The 19,167-nt window shown below is 53.8% G+C and overlaps 9 protein-coding genes across 9 annotated transcripts; 4 read left to right on the top strand and 5 right to left on the bottom strand.

The window, feature by feature from the left end:
- Positions 1 to 90: 90 nt before the first annotated feature.
- J4E87_010221 (uncharacterized protein) lies at positions 91 to 2,182 on the bottom strand (the record flags this gene model as incomplete). Its single annotated transcript, XM_049381795.1, has 2 exons — positions 91 to 1,951; positions 1,998 to 2,182. 2 exons carry the CDS (start codon positions 2,180 to 2,182, stop codon positions 91 to 93), a joined length of 2,046 nt encoding a protein of 681 aa, XP_049228502.1.
- Positions 2,183 to 5,772: 3,590 nt separating this feature from the next.
- On the top strand, positions 5,773 to 6,337 carry J4E87_010220 (uncharacterized protein; the record flags this gene model as incomplete). Its single annotated transcript, XM_049381794.1, has 2 exons — positions 5,773 to 5,995; positions 6,051 to 6,337. The coding sequence occupies 2 exons, from the start codon at positions 5,773 to 5,775 to the stop codon at positions 6,335 to 6,337; spliced, it is 510 nt and encodes a 169-aa protein (XP_049228501.1).
- A 547-nt stretch (positions 6,338 to 6,884) lies between these two features.
- On the bottom strand, positions 6,885 to 7,389 carry J4E87_010219 (uncharacterized protein; the record flags this gene model as incomplete). Its single annotated transcript, XM_049381793.1, has 3 exons — positions 6,885 to 7,030; positions 7,078 to 7,137; positions 7,227 to 7,389. The coding sequence occupies 3 exons, from the start codon at positions 7,387 to 7,389 to the stop codon at positions 6,885 to 6,887; spliced, it is 369 nt and encodes a 122-aa protein (XP_049228500.1).
- Positions 7,390 to 7,857: 468 nt separating this feature from the next.
- J4E87_010218 (uncharacterized protein) lies at positions 7,858 to 10,198 on the top strand (the record flags this gene model as incomplete). Its single annotated transcript, XM_049381792.1, has 3 exons — positions 7,858 to 8,336; positions 8,401 to 8,855; positions 8,901 to 10,198. The coding sequence occupies 3 exons, from the start codon at positions 7,858 to 7,860 to the stop codon at positions 10,196 to 10,198; spliced, it is 2,232 nt and encodes a 743-aa protein (XP_049228499.1).
- A 542-nt stretch (positions 10,199 to 10,740) lies between these two features.
- J4E87_010217 (uncharacterized protein) lies at positions 10,741 to 11,433 on the bottom strand (the record flags this gene model as incomplete). Its single annotated transcript, XM_049381791.1, has 1 exon — positions 10,741 to 11,433. The coding sequence occupies one exon, from the start codon at positions 11,431 to 11,433 to the stop codon at positions 10,741 to 10,743; it is 693 nt and encodes a 230-aa protein (XP_049228498.1).
- A 1,206-nt stretch (positions 11,434 to 12,639) lies between these two features.
- Positions 12,640 to 14,154, bottom strand: J4E87_010216 (uncharacterized protein; the record flags this gene model as incomplete). Its single annotated transcript, XM_049381790.1, has 1 exon — positions 12,640 to 14,154. One exon carries the CDS (start codon positions 14,152 to 14,154, stop codon positions 12,640 to 12,642), a length of 1,515 nt encoding a protein of 504 aa, XP_049228497.1.
- Positions 14,155 to 15,366: 1,212 nt separating this feature from the next.
- On the top strand, positions 15,367 to 16,542 carry J4E87_010215 (uncharacterized protein; the record flags this gene model as incomplete). The annotated part of the gene is made up of 2 exons (XM_049381789.1): positions 15,367 to 15,667; positions 15,989 to 16,542. 2 exons carry the CDS (start codon positions 15,367 to 15,369, stop codon positions 16,540 to 16,542), a joined length of 855 nt encoding a protein of 284 aa, XP_049228496.1.
- Positions 16,543 to 17,078: 536 nt separating this feature from the next.
- On the bottom strand, positions 17,079 to 17,840 carry J4E87_010214 (uncharacterized protein; the record flags this gene model as incomplete). The annotated part of the gene is made up of 3 exons (XM_049381788.1): positions 17,079 to 17,360; positions 17,605 to 17,679; positions 17,835 to 17,840. The coding sequence occupies 3 exons, from the start codon at positions 17,838 to 17,840 to the stop codon at positions 17,079 to 17,081; spliced, it is 363 nt and encodes a 120-aa protein (XP_049228495.1).
- Positions 17,841 to 18,327: 487 nt separating this feature from the next.
- On the top strand, positions 18,328 to 18,777 carry VTC1 (vacuolar transporter chaperone; the record flags this gene model as incomplete). The annotated part of the gene is made up of 2 exons (XM_049381787.1): positions 18,328 to 18,361; positions 18,416 to 18,777. 2 exons carry the CDS (start codon positions 18,328 to 18,330, stop codon positions 18,775 to 18,777), a joined length of 396 nt encoding a protein of 131 aa, XP_049228494.1.
- Between the last annotated feature and the right edge of the window lie 390 nt (positions 18,778 to 19,167).

Below are 19,167 nucleotides of genomic sequence, written 5' to 3'. Positions count from 1 at the left end.
CTTTTAATGTTCGGTCGAGTGTGCGGAAAGCTCAGCCAGCGAGCAGGATGTCTGTCGTCAAAGATGTGTGCTGAGGAAGTCGCGACTAGTTTAGGCGCCCTCTACCATGTTCATCCTGGGTTTTAATTGCACCATGAAGTCATCCTTGGTACCCAGAACGTCCCTTGGTATCCTGCTGACACGGTTGGCTCCGCTGCGAACAGCAAATCGGCCAACTGCCGAGATGCCAGAGTGATTTGATCGGATTGAGCCAGCATCTGAGGCACCGCCACCGGCAGGGTCACGTATACGAGCAGGTGGTGCGAAATCGAGCGCAGTGAAGGTACCCGACTTGCGCATCAAGTAGGGACTGGGTAGCGCTGGCAGTTCGTCGTAGGATCCGACGAGGGGTGTGTGTGGTCGTACGGCCGGGCTGTATGGCCTGGGAGTTCCAAGAGGGCTGTCAGGTCGTACGCCGTTTTGCCTCTCGCGGAACGAGACTGGCGGTGCAAAGTCGGCGGCGTCGAAAACCATGGAGCTCTCGGTAAGCTTAGCGGGTGTTGGGAGAGAGGACAAAGCGGATGGAGGAGGCAGCGGCTTCTTCATTGGCGGAGGCAAGCGTCCGCTCATTGAAGACATGCCACGCGGAGGTGGATATTGTGAGGAAGCCATGGAGCCGTTTGACATGTGCGGGCCACGAGGACCAGTGGCAGTGTTGCTTCGGAACCGGGGAGGAGCACGCGGGGGAGGAGTCATGGCACGACGAGTGATGGGCTCAGCGAACGGAGCGTTCGGCTGAGCGACAACGAAGGCACCGGTGCGAGGGTCGAAGACAGTGCCGTCTTGGTACTCCGAGCCGTAGTCTTCAACGTAATCGGTGTATTGGTGGCCGCCAGCAGGCTCAGGCTTCGAGTCGTCAAAGTATTCCTTGTAGAAAGATCGGATACGGTTGGCGCGCTCCTCGGGGTTCTCCTGAGGGTCATCGGAAGGCATGGGACGGAGGCTCATGGACAGACGGTTAGAGCTGGGGGCGAAATCGTCGACTCCAAGACCAACGTTCTGGGGACCAGTCGAGTAGCGAGGCTTAGGTGCAACAATCTTGGGTCCCTCGCTTTCCTTGGGAGACGGCGGTGTGATCTGGAAACCATCGCCGTAGCTCGAAGTGCTGATGATGCTGTGCGTGTTGGTGTTCTCTAACACAACAGCTTGGGACTTAACGCGTGGCAATGTGGGGATGTCGTTGGTGGTCTGGACGGGTGACTTGCTGACTTGCTTCTCGGTGACACCAGGCTCAGGAATGGAGATGGTGGGAACATCGGTGGGCTTGAAGGCGGCGTATTGGGTGGTGGGCTCATCTGAAGGCGAGGTGGCTGACGGAGGCGAGATGGGAGACGACCTTTCTTCAAACCGTGGGTTTAAAGGACTGAGAGGAATACCCGCCTCAGGGAACTTGCTGTCTGGGGATCGCGAACTGTCAGGGGACAGAGACTCGCCGCGAATGGGGTGCGAGGTCGACATCCTCTGTGCATTCTGAAGAAGGCCAGCCTGAAGACCTTCCTTCCTTGTTCCTGCGCTTGAAGTGGTGTACATAGATCTGGCGTCGTTTCCATAGGGGCCGCGACTTGCGCTGCGGATGCTCTGGTCGTCCTTCAGATAGGCTACGGGGCCGTAGGGGTCGTGAGGATCGTGCTGCGAACGCGATAACGAGTGGAACGACTCCCGAGAGCCATGCAGGCCGACGGGCAGAATGTACGGGCTTCCAGTCTCGATCGAGAGACCTCGGTCGTGGCCTCCAGGGATTTCCTTCTCTGACACGCTCATCTCAGGACCTCCCTTCTTTCCGGCCTTGGCGACACCCTCCATGCCCCAGTCGTGGGACTTGTACTTGTCTTTGGAGTCTTCCTCTGCGAGCTTCCTCTTGTTCCTGCGATGTAAAAAGAATAGCACGATCGTTACACCGACGACAGGTACACTACATGCCGTTAGCGCATTCAAAGCTGAACAGACAGCCAACTCACATGATAGCCAGTGCAATAGCAATGGTTGGTACTTGGGTTGGCTTGGTGCAGCCAGGATCGCTGTCGTTGGTACATGTTGCGCTGGCGCGGGCCACCAGTACACGTGAGGCTCGTTCAGCTAGTTGGATCGTCTGGCTTGCACTGCTGGGAGAGCCAACGTGGATGTCGCGGTGCACATGGTGCATATGTTGGTGATGTGAGTGCGGCATGGCTCTAAGACCGATGTCGCATGTGAGGTCGCAATCGATAGAGCTAGTAATGGATCCGGGGAAGCTCGTCCTTGGTATTGTCGACGTGACGCTACGATGCAGGTATTAACAACGTGAAGTCGTAACTCAGTCGTGACAGCTAGCTGGCAGAATAGTATATGCGAAACTCGTTCCGGGGTAGTCGAGGAGTGAGCGGACGGCAATAGCCAAGGTGACAGCAACACAAGCAAACAAACTTCGGCCCAAAAAAGAATGACTGGGGTAAGATACGATAGAGCTGCGAAGGGTGCTGGTGGTGGTTGCAAAAAGAGCGACAGGCCCACGGAGAGGTGAGTTGAAGGAAAGAAGACGGATGGGCGCGAAGGGTAGATGAGGCGCCGCACAGGAGCCTGATCTCCGGTTCTGGCTGACAGGCCTCCTGATTGGGCGGCTGTCTCAAGCCTTGCACGGGTCAGGCCTGTTACGCCGAAGCAGAGAGTGAAGGGCCCGCGTTCGTCCCTAGGCGCAGCCACACGTTTGACCTTGAGCCGGCCCGCTGATTGCATTCACGCCCTCGCCCACGGCCAGCTGCGTCTCGACGTCTTCACTGCTATCGTGTCTCTCTGCACGCAATCGATAGAGCTATCGTCGTATTTTCCCAGCTGCACATCCACCCGTCAGCTGCACCCGAAACCCCTACTGGCCTGCAGCTTCAGGAGGCAGCTAGGCCGCACCGTTTATTTTGGATCGCGCCCGTGCGGCCCCGCTAGCCGCAATGGGCGTCGCTACTGCAGGAACCCTTTCGTGAACTTCCGTCATTCGTCGGTTCTTCTTCAACAACAGATTGTCGACCAGGGCTCCCGTTGTGAGCTCCAGGCCATACGACCGCTCAGAAGCGCCCTGGGCCCCTGAACCATACTATGTACACGCGAACGCCCGTATCTCCACGCTGCAGTATCGTGCTACGTTCCCCGAAGCACAACAGCTCAGCGATCTTTTTTCGCTGCATAGCCACTCTCGTCCTCTGGTCGCCCAGGACCCGCAAAAACACAATCCTCCCCCTTTCCGATGCTGTGGAGCTCAAACTGGTCCAGAACAAACCCGCTCCACGCTGTCTTCATTTCCCGATCCCGCAGCGGCCGAGCGTTGGTTGTGCACGACCTGCGACGGCCTTGCGTTCTGCATGTAGGCTCCCCCGAGCCCGCTTCCGCTTAACAACCGTCATTTATCGAGATTGTGCCCTTCACCCGTCATATTTGTTCTGCTCCCCTTTTGACATGTGAAACTCTTCGCAGCTTTGTGAAACTCATAGGCATTGAATGCGCAGAATGGGGTTGCAGTCGTGCATCGCTTTTTGTACGACGACTGTTGAGGCACGAAGGAACAGCCAAATCTGCCTCACCGCCACGAGCCTCGCCCTACGAGACCCCTTCATCACTAGGGAGATTACCCGTCTTTCGCCATCGGAATCGCCATCAAAATCGGCTTCTGGTGTTTGATGAGCGCATGGTTACCGGCATAATGTCTAGGCCTTTGCTACAGCCTCGCGTGTACGGCTTTGTTGTCGGGAGATTACTCCATGTGATGTCATGTTGGACGACAGTGCACTTGAGTAATTCATCGTTAACTTTCAGTTTTGAGTCTACTTGTTAGTGAAAGGGTATATCCTCGTCGCGCACGCACGCATCGAGAACGACTCTTTGCGAATCTTGAATCATGAATCGATCGACAGTGGGTGGTGTGAACTGTAACCCTATGCGCCAGAAAGTGGGTTGTACGACAAGTGTCACAACTTAGACTTCGTGGCGGGCGACCTTCACCTTTCCATGCGTTTTGGGATCTACGTATTCCTGGTGGAATATCTCGTTGCTTGTTTTCCCACTTTTGGGCATATGGACGATCAACAACTACTGATCGTTGGGAGTTCCATGCCCATTGCGTTTCGAAACAAACGGACGTACACTGGCACCTCGAAATGCAATCAGTGCCGGTGGGCCAGCTTCCAGTAATCCCCAAAACGGGATGTCATGGGATCTTCTGCAGACTAAGGTAGACAGAGGTCGGGTTTACACAATCCCAATGGATCTGGGGATACCAGGTTGATTTTTTACTCGATTGATTCGGCCGTATGCCTTCTGAGATCCATGCCTGGATTGATTCAATGAAAGACGTTTGCCTGTGAAAGAAGCCTTCGATCGCTTCGATAACCACGCGCTTGCTCGAAAGATCCGAATCGGGAGGCGCGAGACCCTATTACGGTGGAATGTTGATGCAGAGCAGGGGCAACAAAACGCGGTCAGGTACTCTATATAGTGATCTCAACGTAGGTGTATTTCCCAAGCGCGAGACCCTATATGGTACGGAATGATTGGAATACCAGAGAATAAATTTTGCACGCATTAATGACGGGCTGGTTTGAGAGCCAAGATTCCATCATTCCCGACGGCGTAGATGCTTATGTTGTCACGCCGTTCTTGATTTAATGAGTAGAAGTCGGTGGCGTTGGTATTGAGTGCTTCGAGGGGGATATATCGGCTTCAGACGCTGCCGGACTTTCTCCTCTTTGTCGAAACTTTGATTGGGTCATATCTTAGGCGCCCATGTTCGGCAGAATTCCAGCGAGGACTGTGATCGATTGTATAGCGTCTGCGTAGAAGTCGTGAGATGCCTGGAAAGTGAGCCAATGTCTGCTGGATATTGGGAGCGACTCTGTAAGAAGATATAGCGAAAGCCAATTCGGTTGCATCCGGGTTTCTAGTATGTCATGACTGTAACACCTTAGCATGTATCCTCGAGCTGATGTTAGCATGCTTTGGTGATGCAATAGCTTTGTGGTGTTGATTACACGGGCAAACCCCGTCTCGCGAAGTGCAACGCAATTACTTCCTGCTCATCCGTACACGGCTAAGATCATGTTCGCAGAGTCTTTAAAACCGTCAGAAGGAGCTCCAACGTAACAACTGATCTGTGCAGGCTCTTGGATGTGGTATACACAACTGCCGGATGTTTGAAAGAGGTGGGCTTCCTCGCGAGTCAAACTGCATGCTCTTGCTAGCACCAACGATGATGTCCGCGGACGGGTAGTGGAGGGTCCCTCATGACGAAAAAGAAAATATAGCACAGCGAGCCGTGCAGCAGTATATATGCAGCGTGACCTGGGTCACGCCGCACGACGCGGGCTTGCAAGTGTGCGGCCATACAGCATTAGCGATGGAAGCCGACAGAAGCGATCGTGGGGACAGAACGTGGCTGGCGAGGAGTGGGTTTCACCGAGGAAGTACCGATTGACTATGACGCATTGGCCATTCTCCTCTCACGAGACAAATCACCATCGAACAACGAAGACGTACATGCAACACGACATTGACCTGTTACCGACTCGCTGCTCACCCTTCACACCCTCTTGCTACTTTCTTTGATTACATTAACCACCACTCCGCCCAAGCTCTGACGTTGGATCTCGATAAGGGCTCATCCCCAGCCCTGCAGCTCGCGATTCCCTTTGGTCCCTGCGCTGCGTAGCTACGCCCCACTGCCACCCCAACTTCTTAAGGGTCCGATCTCCCTACACAAGCCGCACCAGCAACATGTCGCACTTCACCAATATGGCCGCCCCGCACACGCTATCTCCCAGGAGTGCCACACCAAGCTCTGGGAGCCGAACGATGGAGGTTCGACCTCAGCCTGTATTGCGTCTGTCAGCACCTTCCGGTGTGCTTCGTCTGCGCGCAGAGCCATCAGAACGCCGACACATTCAATGGGCCGAAGACGTGGTCGACAACGAAGGCATGGGCAAGAAATCTTCCAAAGGTACGGTGATCTGCTTCGCGCGATGCTGTTATGGCAGGGGCTAACAAATCTGAAGTTTGCTGCATCTACCACAAACCCCGCGCCGCTGACGAGTCTTCTGACGACGACTCCTCAGACTCATCGTCAGACTCAGATTCCGACTCCGAGCCCGACAACAGCACGGCAAGACCTGCTGGGCGGATGGGTGGAGCGCGCGGCAGACGGCCACATCAACATGCTCACGACGATTGTGAGGACGTCCACGATCACGGCGAGGGCTCTAGTACCCCGCAAAAGCACAAGCGCCAACGGAGGAAGCCAAGCCCAAATGCCTACGAGAAGATGCCGAAGCAGAAGAAGTAAGCTGCGCTCTAGCTGGTAAACTCCCGGTGCCCATTGGGGGTTGGTCGGTACGATTTGAAAACGATTTTCATTGCTTGGAGTTACGGGTGTCCATGAGACACATCATGATTTGGACTGCGTCATTGCATAGCGCTGGGAAAGGATTTGGATAGTCCGCAAAACGTCGCCTTTTGTGGCTGGACGTGAGACATTAGATGCAAATGAGCATTATCTTGTAGCATTAGAATTGCACATGCGAGGCTGAGAGCCTGAATTCCTACTAAACGCCTTCTCGTCCTCATTGTCTCCGATTGGTACAATCTTCACCGTTCTTCCATGTACACGCTGTTCTGCAGGTGTGAAACCAATCGCAGAAGACGTTGGGCCCCGCTGCATGTATCTCTCATGGCAAGACGTCTTTACTCGCTATGTCTTGCGGATCAAAGTACGAAGACATGCACGTTCAGCCGATCACGCGTCGATTATCGCCCTTGTCGACCACCCTTACTCGTAGAGTTTCCAGCAGCGCGAAAACTCAATCAGAAGTTAACCCACGTGTCAAGACCGCTCAGTCCTCTGCAGTAGCTGCATTCGCCTGTTCTATCACCGCAGGAGCGTGTTGTGTAGGAATGCGGACAAGCGTCTGGGGCAACGGTGGCCCATCTTCTGCCTTCTTTTCCGTCTCATCCTCGTCTTTCGGTTTTGGAAGTTTTGCTTTTTCGAATTAGTGCTTGCTGGATCTGTGAGAAGGGAGAACATACTTGACGCCATGTTTATAGCTCTTAGCACATTATGCCAGTTTGATAGCACTGCTGCGACCGCTGATAAACCGCAACGTTAGTATGATGTTCCCATCGTGCCGGCTGCGAGACCTATCGATCCAGCTTTCTGCGTGCAACGCCTGACATACCTTCTGTTCCATCTGACAATGTCGATAGCTTGTCAGCGAGCATCTGCATCTGGTCTGCAAGCCCTCCGCTTAGCGCTTGCAAGTCCTTCAAGTTGGCTAATTCGGCTTTCTTTTCTGCAATGCGCGCGAGCAACACGGGGGATTGTTGCTGGGACCCGCCCATGGACTGGTTGCGGAGATGTGAGGGAAGCGGCCGTGTGAAGTTTGACATATTTCTTAATCGGTAAACTTTAGTTGACGTGGTCTGATTTGTGGTTGACGAAGTCGAGGTCGGCAATAGTAGGGAGGTGTTTTTGAATGTGTAGATGCGTCAACAGGAGGAAAGTCTGCCTCGGGGAACACGTGAAACCTGATGTGTCGAGCTTGTGCGTTTCTTTTTTCGTCTGGTGAGATACGTATGTTATCACCACATCAAATGCTGTCCTGCTGCATTCGTGAACGCGTTCGTGCCCCTCTCGTCACGTGGACGCGCTCTTGGCGCTAACCCGTCTGAACTTAGCTTTGTTGCTATGTAAACATGCAATGACGAACACAGAAGGAACACCTACCGACGCCCTAGAGTAGCAACGCCACGACAACTGCGCGACCGTCTACAATACTATAATTAATCTCGACATACCTATCTGCGCATATGGCGCGTCTCAACGAGCCGCCGATTGCACCCCAGCCGTCGGCGGAATCCATCGAAGCCCTCAAACGACGCTTTTTGAGGCAAAACCGCGAACTCGCAAAGACGAATTCGATCCAATCTATCCGCATCCGCAGCCTCGAAACCGACTGCTCGCGACTTCTTGCCGAGAATTTGGCATTGCGCGAGCAAGTCTTGAATCTCCATAACACGATTGAGTCGCGTCCGGTACTCGACCAATTTGATGTTGTCAAAACACAGCTTGAAGCCAAGCTATCAGAGCTCAGCAGCCTGGTAGCTGGCCTATCGCAAACAAGAAGTGGGGGTGGGAAAGACAGAGGAAGACGGAAAAGCCAGATGACTGCGAAGAGGAAGAGCGGAGAAGAGCGGCAATGGAGGAGTGGACTGGGTCTACAGGAGGTTGAGAACGCCATGCTGCCTACTATCACGGAAGACAAGTACTATCCTCGCAGGACAATGGGGTACGTCTGGATCGCGTTCCAAGCAGCGACACGTACAGACGCGCATGAAGCTAACTTCTTGTAGTGCGGACGAGCTTCAGCAGACCTTAGAAGACCCAGACAGTCAATCCCCAGACATTGGCCCTCCGCCAGTTGCCCGATTCGAAGACGAAGACCCCATCGGTTTCGACCCCAGCCCCGCGATAGAAGAACAGCGAGAAGAAGCTGCAGACGACGGTGAACCTGCACTATCAGTGAACCTCGAGACGCGTAAGAAGCGACGCGAGAGCGGGCCCAAGCTCAATATACGTCGTGTATCTCTCTTCGAATCACCGGAAGAGTCTGAAGAGCCAGTCGCGAAGCCTCTGCGCACTGGGGCCAAGCGGAAGTTCAGCGTTCAAGAGGATGAGGAAGTGAACCAAGCCAAGAGTGATGCTTTCAGGTTCAGCCGCCGGAATGCCCCAGGTGCTTCGGACGTGGAGGCGTCAAATGATGACTCTAGACCTTCTGCACTAGAACGCCCTCCCGTCCTTTCAGCTAGTAAGTACCCCCAAAGCAATAGTGTGTACAAATCTGACTTGGTAGAACCCGTCAATACCGATCCAGTCTTGTCGCCAAAGAAGCAACGCTCTTCAGGTCAAGACAAACCAGATAAGCCAGACAAGCCAGCACCTAAGGCTCGCAGCCGCCCTCGATTGAATATCACGCGCAACACGACGTCAGAACTCCCGCTTCTACCAATGCCTGAACCTGTGCCTACTGCTGAGATTGTGCTTGACTCTCTACCCCCGAAAACACCCGCCGTGGAAGAGACCTTCTCTCCACCATCTACAGAGCCGTCGACACAACGACCAGACAACAAGGATACACCACCACCAGGGGACCTCAACTCAGTAGATCAGACCGGTCAAGCCGGACGACCGGGTAGACGAGCCCGTCCCCAAGTCAGTTACAAAGAGCCCAGTCTCAATGTGAAGATGCGGCGTCCAGACGCCAAGCTGGTCGACGCGGTGATCGATCGCAGGGCCAGTGTAGATACTCAGAATGTACCTTCTACATTGGTCAAACGGGACGCCGATGGCGAAATCGCGTGGAAGCCGGTATCGGCAGTCACTCAACCGAGGGGTGAGGAAGAAGCTGAAGCTGGAAGCCCGTTGAGACAGAAGCTTGACCGGAACCAAGATTCCAAAGCATCGCCCGCGTCAATGGCTGAGCCAGAAGAACGATCAACGACCTCGAAAGCCATATCCGCGCTCATTACCGAGACTAGCACTGCTAAGAGAAGAGTGGCTACTTCAACTGCAGGACCAGTGTCGGAGCTTCTCACCGCCAAATCTGCAGATCTTGCCCTCTCAAGCAAAGATACGATAGCTGTGAGACAAGCACCACCAGAGAAGGACACTTTGGCTGTATTCGACTTCACGGACTCGTCACCTGCTGACACTGGGTCCAACCCACGTGCCCGCGTCAACGAACTTGCCAAAACAGCGAGAAGCGCACGGCGACACTCCACTATGCCTACATCTTCCTCGTCATCGGTGTCGGACGAGCGCAGAGCTGAAAGGGAGAAGACTGAGGGCGCGCTCCCTTCTTTGCATAAGCGCACTGGCAGCGGAAATGTGAAAAGTAGTAGTAGTAGTAGTACGAGCTTAGCGAGAAGCAACAGTACTAATGGTATTGCTAGGAGTACGTCGAGTGCTCGAACGACAGTAAAAGACAAGAAGCCTCCCACTGTAGGAAGCTTACCAGCCAATGCCAGCACGAACGACCTCGGGACGAAGGTCGATGGTGTGGAGGACGCAAAAGTACGGGATAGAGAGAGGGAGACGAGCACGCTGAGAGCCGAACGCGCCGCTAGTCGACGGAAAAGTATGATGCTTTAGGGATAAGTGCAGAGTGCAATGTAGACATGGAGGCGTTTTTCTGGTGAATTGGCGTTCTGGGGGGCATGACATGAGCCCTTTCTCCATAGCGGTGGCGTTTCTTTGCGAATGATACCTGATCTCACGAGATCGTCTCTGGTTTAGTGTAATTGGATCGCCTTATGACCATCATGAAGTCTGATGTAATGTCGCATTCTACAATTCTTTACCACGTTGTTTTTGATGGCATGGGTTTTACACGTTTGTGATTCACAATGTTGCTCTTCGAAGAGATTCCCGTGGGTCGTTCTTGTGTAATTGTGCGTCATCGACTGCGTATGGGATTGCACTCATTGCTTTAGTTAGCGGGGACATGGCTATGGAAGAGTCTTTATGTTAGCAAACTACGCGCAGACAAGAGTGAATGGTGGTGATGATGCGAGTGATTGTATTGTTGTTCGATATATGTCTCTCCCTCCAATCGCGCCTCTTCCCTTCCATCGACATGACGAAACGAGTGTCCAGTCCCTTTGCTCGAAGCATTCTCTCCCTGAATGCCACATCTAACGGTTCCTGTCCTCGTACCAGTCCTTGCTACCATTGTTGCTGAAGACCCTCTTGAAGCCCTTGGAAACAGCGTCAGTGACGCTAAAGTCATTGAAGAGCCACTGGTTGCTGTGTCGGCCATAGTACTTGAACTCCTTAGCTTCCTCGCTCTTCGCACTCCTGCCGCTGCCAACGCTGCTTTGGGTGTTCCTGCGGCTGCGCTTGTGAACGCGCGGCTTGCTGAACTCGCCTGGCGCGACGCAGACACTTTCAGCGTGCGTCTTGGAGCTGGGCTCAGCATGCATGACGCGGAGACCAGAGTACTGCGAGTACTGAGAGTCGTTGGTGCCCGTTGTGGACGTTGTTGCTGATTTGGTGAAACGGGGCATGATGCCGCTGTCAATAGAGGTGGATCGGGGACGTCGCTGGGACAGAACTGAATCGGAGGCGGTATCTCCATTGGTTTTGGTGGTGGAGTTGTTGTTGTTGGATTTGTTTTCGAACGAGGCAAGCCTTGAAGTCAAGTCTTGTGCGTCGATGCGTTGGTTGTTGTAGTCAGTCATCGGCAGGATAGTCGGGGACTGAGTGGTAAAGGTGATGACGTTGGGGTCTTGGTTGATAGTGGAGTGTGTTTGATAGTCTCGAATCGTGTCTGACTTTGATGTTGAGGCTATTGGTTTGGAACTGATGCTCGTAGGTGGTGCTACCATCGATTGTGGCAGTGTATGCTAGGGGTATTCTCGAGTATATATGCTTTCCTTCAAAGCACGCCAAGACTATGTCCTTCACCTCAAAATGCAGTCAAGACTTATTCCCGCTCCCAAGCCTCTTGGGTGGAGTCACGGGCTCGACGTAGGGGAAGTCGGCTCGGCACAAACGTCTATCTTGGCCCAACCATAAGCTTCATCCAACGCTAACAACCCACTTTATTCTGCAGTGTTCTCAGTCTCGTTCGGTTAAACGCTATCGTACGCCTAATACGAGAACACATGACCTCTAACCCTTGCGCGTAACGGTCAGCCTTACGGCTGTATCGGCACGCAAAGAGACCGTGCTCCAGCCACAGCAAGCCACACCCAATCCCCGGTTCAGTAGCAACGCATTATGCAAGGCCGCGAATGCATGCTCCTGCAGCATGACATCGTTTTTACTAGCCACGGCTGGGCGAGACTCCGATCCTTCCGGCTAGCCACTTAGAGATCTAGCTGTGGCTCGTAAGCTGTGGCTCGTGAAGAACTCAACTAGTTTCGGCCTTGCGGCCTGAAGAGTTGAGCCGCAAGAGTCGGTCAAGCCACACGACGTTGAAGGGCCCTCAAAGTGGACACTAGCTGGATTGAAATGCTTAATAGATTCGTCAGGAATTGAATACGTTGCCGGTGTTCCACGCCGTAGCCAAAAAGAAGCTGTCGTCTTTGGTGACAGATGAGATCGACGAATGTCAATAAATGCATGGGCTGAGCGCTGATGTACCTCGAGCGAAGAATCAACTTCTGGTAAGCAGCCCCGGGACGTTGGGCACGTCTCAAGCAGTTGCCGGCGATGTGCTATCCGTAGTCGATATCAGGTTCGGACGCGCGTCAGGATGCATGGAGAATGACGTGCAGACGAAGACAAGGAAAGAGCTTGCAGCCAAAGCTACTTTGTGGACTTGGAAGGACCATGAGGCGCTAGAGAGTTTTGAGTGTAGAAAAACAAGAAGAGGAAGCTGCATCTGACTGGAAATCACTTCGCTTGCCAGCCGAAACGCAGCTTCGATCCTTGGAAGTTAACATTCGAAGCTAAGCTTTCTCTACAGAAGCACAATATCATAACTTGTGTCGTAGTGTAAGAACAACGCCATACGCCGCATCATCGTAATGGGTATATGGATATCAGAAACACCTGCCAGCGCCGCGCATTGTAATTCAAGCACCAGTTCATACACCTGGGACACCTCCCTTGCTCCGAATGCGCCCGTCCTTGACCGAGCCTACTGTGACACCTGCTTCGCCAGTCATCCAACCTGGCATCTTCTCCCCATCTACAATACCCTCTTCAACCAGTTGTCTGATGCCAGCGAAAACATGCGTTCCTTGAAAAGTGACTCGCACATTCGGTACCCAGCCTTCCTCGCTTCGTATTTCCTCAATATCTTCCGCGGTTCTATCGAGAAGGGACGGACGGCCACGTCGTGCCTGGTGGGAACTTTGGGCATCGAGGTTCGATGTGTCACCGTCTACTTGCGTCGCAGTGCTGCCATTGACGGGAGACGGGAATGGGTCATCAATGCGAACTTCGACTCGTTCAAGGCCTTGACCATCGTCGGGCTGCGCCGAGCTACCGAACCGGCCAGCGGCTATCTCTTTTCTACGTTTGGCCTCTGAAGACTCTTTGCCGTCCAGTGGTCGCTTAGGCCTGCCTGGCCCAGTCTTGGGTCCACCGGCGGCACTGCCCTTTTCGCCTGCACTCTTCTCTTGTCCGTCGCCTTTTTGTGTGGTGATGAAATCTAGTGCATTCTGGCTGAAACTATGATCCTGAAAGATGCTCCAACCACCTGCTGCTGCATTGCTCTTGCCGGGACCGCGGTACGTGAGCAGCGCATCGAGTGACTTGGTAGTAAAGTTTGTGCTTGTCAATTGGTAACGCGCAGAAGGTCTCGAGAAGGCTTTCGGTATTGCTTGTTGCACGATGTCCCTCAGATGCCGCCCCTCATCTCCGACGACCTGGCCGGTGAGCGTTGCTAGCGACGAATATACAAAAGGCGAGCCATTTGGCCAGACGAAGAATACAGCTTTCGCACTGTCCGTGCTACTGGACTCTACGGTCATCGATGTCTCGTTGCTGTAGGGCGAATCGTGTATGTAGACGCGTAGGATGGTCATGGGCGATGTTTTTATCCGTGTCATCAGGTAATGCGCCTTCATCAGTGGCGTCAATTCTCTTGCGAGATTTGACATGAAGGTTTGCGCCTGGAAGCGTGGGAGGTGATCTGAATCGTTTGTGACTTCCATGTCCGTTACTGGTGATCGCGCATTCGGTATCTTGGTAAGACGCTTGGCCGTCCAGCGCAAGGCATTTGGATGGTCGAGGAGGTACTGGATCTCAGCCGTTGCCAGCTGGTACATGGATATGCCGTGTTGCCAGTCTCCCTCGAGTATGCGGTCGAGCACCTCCCTCCTGCCACCTTTGCGCGCGGCAAGCTGCTTGTACGTCTCCTGGAGCACCTCATAGCTTTGCGCCGGCTCGTATATCTCCTCCTCATCCTCATCCTGTATGCGATCGCCGAGGAGGTATGGCTTGCAGAAGTCGCGGTTCTTCTTGCTGAGCCATTGCAGCGCGAGCGATACGAGGGACTGGCGGGAGAGCTTGGTGAAGGTTCGCTGGACTTCGCGGTGGTTTACGGGCAGCCGGTGGGAGTGGGGGATGTTCTTATAGTCGGGGGCGGTAGCCATCACGTCGATGCGCTTTTGGTCTACATGGAGGGGTTGCTGGGCGTTGTTGATCGGACGATGTTATCGATAGTGGAGTCGCGACGCGTCGAGGAGGAACGTGGGACACCACGTGACATGGCCTCCCCACCTGGGCACCTGGCCATCGCACTCAGCCTTGGAGGTACCACGTAGCGACAGACATATGCTCTCAAGCCACGAATCGCCCCGAAGCGCTTGGATTTGAACACTTTCGATCTGGTGTCTTTGACTTTGGCCCTTGTGTGGCTACCTAGGCATAATGATAGTTCCCCTTCCTACCTAGGTAGGTAGTCTCCAGACCTACCTAGGTACTGTGGTGCTGGTCCGTCATAGATGACCATATAGTATTACCAACATTGATACACGTGAAGCTGTCCCCAACGAGCCTGCAAGATCAATTCAAGACTGCATCTCGTTGACAGCCATACGTACTCCTGCGGTCGCATACACCTGTACTATGGCTAGGAATATTTTACCTTATTCGCAAGACTCGAGTGAGGATTGATTACTTGTTTCTTGCCGAAGATAGCATGTTAATGCCGCATGGAAAGTGCCGTCTTTCAAATCTGGGATCCACCTAGATCGCCGGTCCAGTCTCGGACAAAGACGCTCAAACACGATTGGCTGTCGGCAATTTGAACGTCTTGATTACAAACAGTCAGTGTTCAGCTGTCGTAAGAAGGAGTCCTGTGTGCTGACGGTGAGAGCCGTCATGAGAGACTCATCGCTTCATCAATGCTCAGCGTTCTCGGTCCAAGCAGTTACCCACAGTTACCTTTACATTCAAAGTCTCGAATTTGAACGCAACAGTCGTTTGCAAGTCCAACCGCACGTGGGGTGAGGCTCGGCGTAAACGCGGCCTGGGGTTTACGGTCGCTAATACCAAGTAGTCAGCTACCGCGGGGCTCCCATTGATCGAGAACGCCCTTCGCACTTTGACGTTCATCCACGTCACGACACCCGCACACATCCCTCTTGCTTTTTGTACTCTCTCCAACTATTCGCGAAAGAGAACGTGTACACCAATTCAGTGAACTACCCGACGACGCCGCAGCAAAATTCACTCTCGCAATATCAGCTTCTGCCACGCAAGCGCCATCGGATCGGGCCCGGCAGAGAGCCGACTCCCACTTTCTCAGCAGCATATTACCAGCGACTGGACTCCATCGTCCTCCGGATAGCAAACAAACGCCCATGTCCGCCTACAAAGGGCAGCGAGGGCCCAACGTGTCCCAGTACATCGCGAACCTCAACCAGCTGTCGCCACAGCAGGATCTGCTCGCTGAGCCAGCGCCCGCCGAGGACTTCTCCGACTTCCTGAACGGCGACTTCTTCGACGCGGACGGCGCTCGCAACGCCAGCGTCGACTTTGCTTCTACCAGTGACTTTGGCCTCGGGTTTGAAACCGAGCAAACACAGCCGTTGAAGACGGACGGAGAGTTTCCGCGCAACCCCAGCACTAGCGTCGACGCGACTATGGACTTCAATCTGAATGGTAAGCATTCTCCCGTTCTTACAGCCGCCCTTTTATCCTGTCGATTGGGTGATTGCCAATCGAGTCTCGTCCTTGTCAGGCATCGTACTCTTCGTCCAATTACGCGAACGAGAGGCGCATGCACACCCCGCCTTGTGTGCAGTATGCATCGTCACCCCACACCCTATGTGCTAGCCACTCACCACATGGGATGCTGATGCAGCTAAACATCCCTGCAAGCACGTAGTTGGTTGTTGCGCTGAGCAGAAACACCACACACTCACATCACCATCCGACTATCGTAGCCTTGAACACCCATGGCTGACTTTGATACCCTTATAGGCGACTTCCCGTTCACCGACTTCAACAACTTCGGTACGGCCCCAGCCTTTGACCCGTCTATGCCACTGGCGCACACTCAGCCTGCCCACTACCCGCTCGCACCCAACTACGCTTCGCCTGCCTCCTCACTATCCCCTGCCGCGCAAGGCTACGACCAGGCTTCGAAGAAGCGCAAGCTCGACAATGCCGCTCCCGTCATCCCACAATCACTCGACGAGAACGCCCGCGTAGCCGCTGAGGAGGACAAGCGTCGCCGTAACACTGCTGCGAGCGCTCGCTTCCGCATCAAGAAGAAGCAGCGTGAGCAGGCTCTCGAGCAATCTCAGAAGGAGGCTCAGGAGAAGGTCGCCAAGCTAGAGGCTACCATTCAGCAACTTCAGACAGAGAACGCATGGCTAAAGGGCCTCATCACCGAAAAGAACGGCGGCAAGAGCACCACAGACGAACTCCGGGCACTTATCAGCAAGCGGGAGCAAGCCGTAAACGGACGGAGTAGCACTACGCACACAGATGGCGTAGGCACCCAGGCCACGAGCCAAAAGGCAGAGGCCTAAAAGCTGTTCTTCGTTCTTGACCTTCCTTCTCTGTACCCTGTTGCTTACTTGACGTGGTCATTCTTTACTTTCGCGTACTGAGCGTATACTCTGCCACACTACTTCCATGGTTGTAGGTCGAGACGGGATATGCAGTGGGATCAGTAATAGTATGCCATGATGTCCATGTAGACGAGCCCATGAGTAAATAGTCGATACCATATTCAACGCATACACTGCAATTTCAACCATCATCGCAGCAAAAGACATTGAGTGAATAAGAAGTAGGTATCAATTTCGCCATATCAACTCGAAGAAGCGCAAGACTATGCACACTGAGATTTCAACGCCATACCCATGAGAAGAAGAACATCGATCTCGAAGCAAAACCCATCCCAAGCTCACCTCGCACCCTTGAGCAAGCCATTCACATAGCTCTCGCTCGCCCCCACCTTCGCATACTGGGTCTTGGCTCTTTCTATCTTGATTGATCGTCTGTACGGGAGATGCGATCGCTCCCATACGGGAGCTTCATCGCCCTGGGCGCTATAACCCTTCTAGATAGCGATCCAGGTAATAGTAATGACGATGTCCATGCCCTTCTTCTCGGCAGCCTCCCACTTGTAGCTGTATGTGCCATCCTTCTCGTTGTTCCAAAAGGCGCCGACTGCGCTGTGCATGCCGCGGCGGCCGTGCTTCTCCGGCTCTGCGGGAGAGCCAATGTGTTGGATTACCGTGCTGTTGGCGATGTACTTGTAGGCGGGTTGCGCGGGAGTTTCAGGGGTGGAGGTCTCGGATGCAGGTGTGGTCTTGCTGATGAGAGTCTTCAGGATGGATTGCTGGTGTGGATGTTAGCAGAGGATCTAGATGAGGTGAGGTCGCGTGCGTGGCTGCGACACCGATCTGCGCAGCCATTCGCTGGCGCCTTCTGCTGTCAACGACAGAGCCTTGGGGCACTCGCAGGTGTGCAAAGCCGCCTGGTTTTGGCTTCTTCTACACTGGAGACCAGACGCCAACTTTTGACGGGGCTAGTGGCGCATATGGTTGCGCAAGCTAGCGCAGGGAAATATAATTGAGACTTACGATGATCTCGCTGTTCCACTCTCCAACCTTGGTGTGGTCATATGATTCTGCGGAACCGATGGCTTGCTCGCAGGCCTAAATGCCATTGTTAGCTCATGCATCTTCATCCTAATGTATTTAGGGTGGTATACCTGTTGGGCAATTTGCTCCAGCTCGGAGGTGGGAAGCGGTGACGCGGACTGTCCTCTGTCAGTATTCTGTCCATGCTGTAGGCCGGTGAAGATACGTACTGCCATAGCGATGATTGTGCTGTGTAGGGATTATTGATGTAGGGACTGGTTGACTTTTAAAGTATGTCGATGCCTAGGACGGTGATGCTGTGCAGTGAACAGTGTGAATGTCGTGTTTACTCCCAGGATCAGTGTTTGGCCACAACTAGCGTCGGCGGCCGGAGTTGGACGTGGCACAGAGGGACCGGGCCATCCCCGTATGCAGCCTCACAGCCAATGAGCGTCGCCTATGCAACGCTGTCACGTGGGCGTCATGATAGGCCGACGCAAGTCGCGAGTGCATGGGTTCCCATCGCGACCCGCAACATCGAGCTTTGACGGCACAGTGCAGCAGACTTCTTCTCGACAACTCTCTCCTGCCACCACTCTCTTCGTCTGAAGCTGCACCAAGCATTGGATTCACCGGCGCCCGTCAATTGCCCATTCTACCTTGTCAGGAACACCATCGCAAAGCTCGCGTCGCAACTTCAGTGGGGCTGCTATCACCATCGTCATGTCTACCCAACCGCTTCTCCAGACTGCCCCGGGTATGTCGCGTCCTCCTGCCCTCCGCAAATGCGCTTACTAACCCTCTTCTCTAGGCAAGCGCATCGCTCTCCCTACGCGCGTCGAGCCCAAAGTCTTTTTCGCAAACGAGCGCACCTTCCTTTCATGGCTCAACTTCACCGTCATCCTCGGCGGCCTCGCGATTGGCCTACTCAACTTCGGCGACAAGATTGGCAAGATTTCCGCCGGCCTCTTCACCCTCGTTGCCATGATGGCCATGATCTACGCCCTCTTCACCTTCCACTGGCGCGCAAGGAGCATAAGACTTAGGGGCCAGGGCGGCTTCGACGACAGGCTGGGTCCCACCATTTTGACCATTGCCCTGTTTGCCGCCGTCATTGTCAACTTCGTGCTGAGATTGACAATGGGTAATGAGCAACATCATGGCAAGAACTAGAGGAAATGGCACAATGGGTTGATGCACGGTGGGCGCATTGGGTGGTATTCATTCTGCGTTTCTATGAAGCGCGAATGAGTATGCACAGTTCAAGAAGAAGGAGAACGTATGCAGAAAGGGCATCGGAACGGGCAGTCAAAAATCACATGGGCAACGAGAACCGACGAAGACCATATCGTTGGAGCGGTGGAAACGGCGTTTATTCTTGCGAGTGAATATGGTTATGTTATTCGAGAGTATTGTACAACCACATAATGTCATGGACGTCGAAGTGAGGCGTTTATCATGTTTGCATAGGCTATTTGACCAGTTTCATGCTTGAACAGGTACTAACCATACAAACTCTATTAGCAGAGCAGGGGAATTGCAAGTCCGGCGCACCTCTCGGAT

Source organism: Alternaria ethzedia (genome assembly GCF_023757985.1).
Source record: "Alternaria ethzedia strain BMP 0044 chromosome Unknown scaffold_44, whole genome shotgun sequence".
Lineage (NCBI taxonomy): Eukaryota > Fungi > Ascomycota > Dothideomycetes > Pleosporales > Pleosporaceae > Alternaria > Alternaria ethzedia.
Note: the sequence above shows the minus strand (reverse complement) of the source record. Positions and strands in the feature narration are given on the sequence as shown.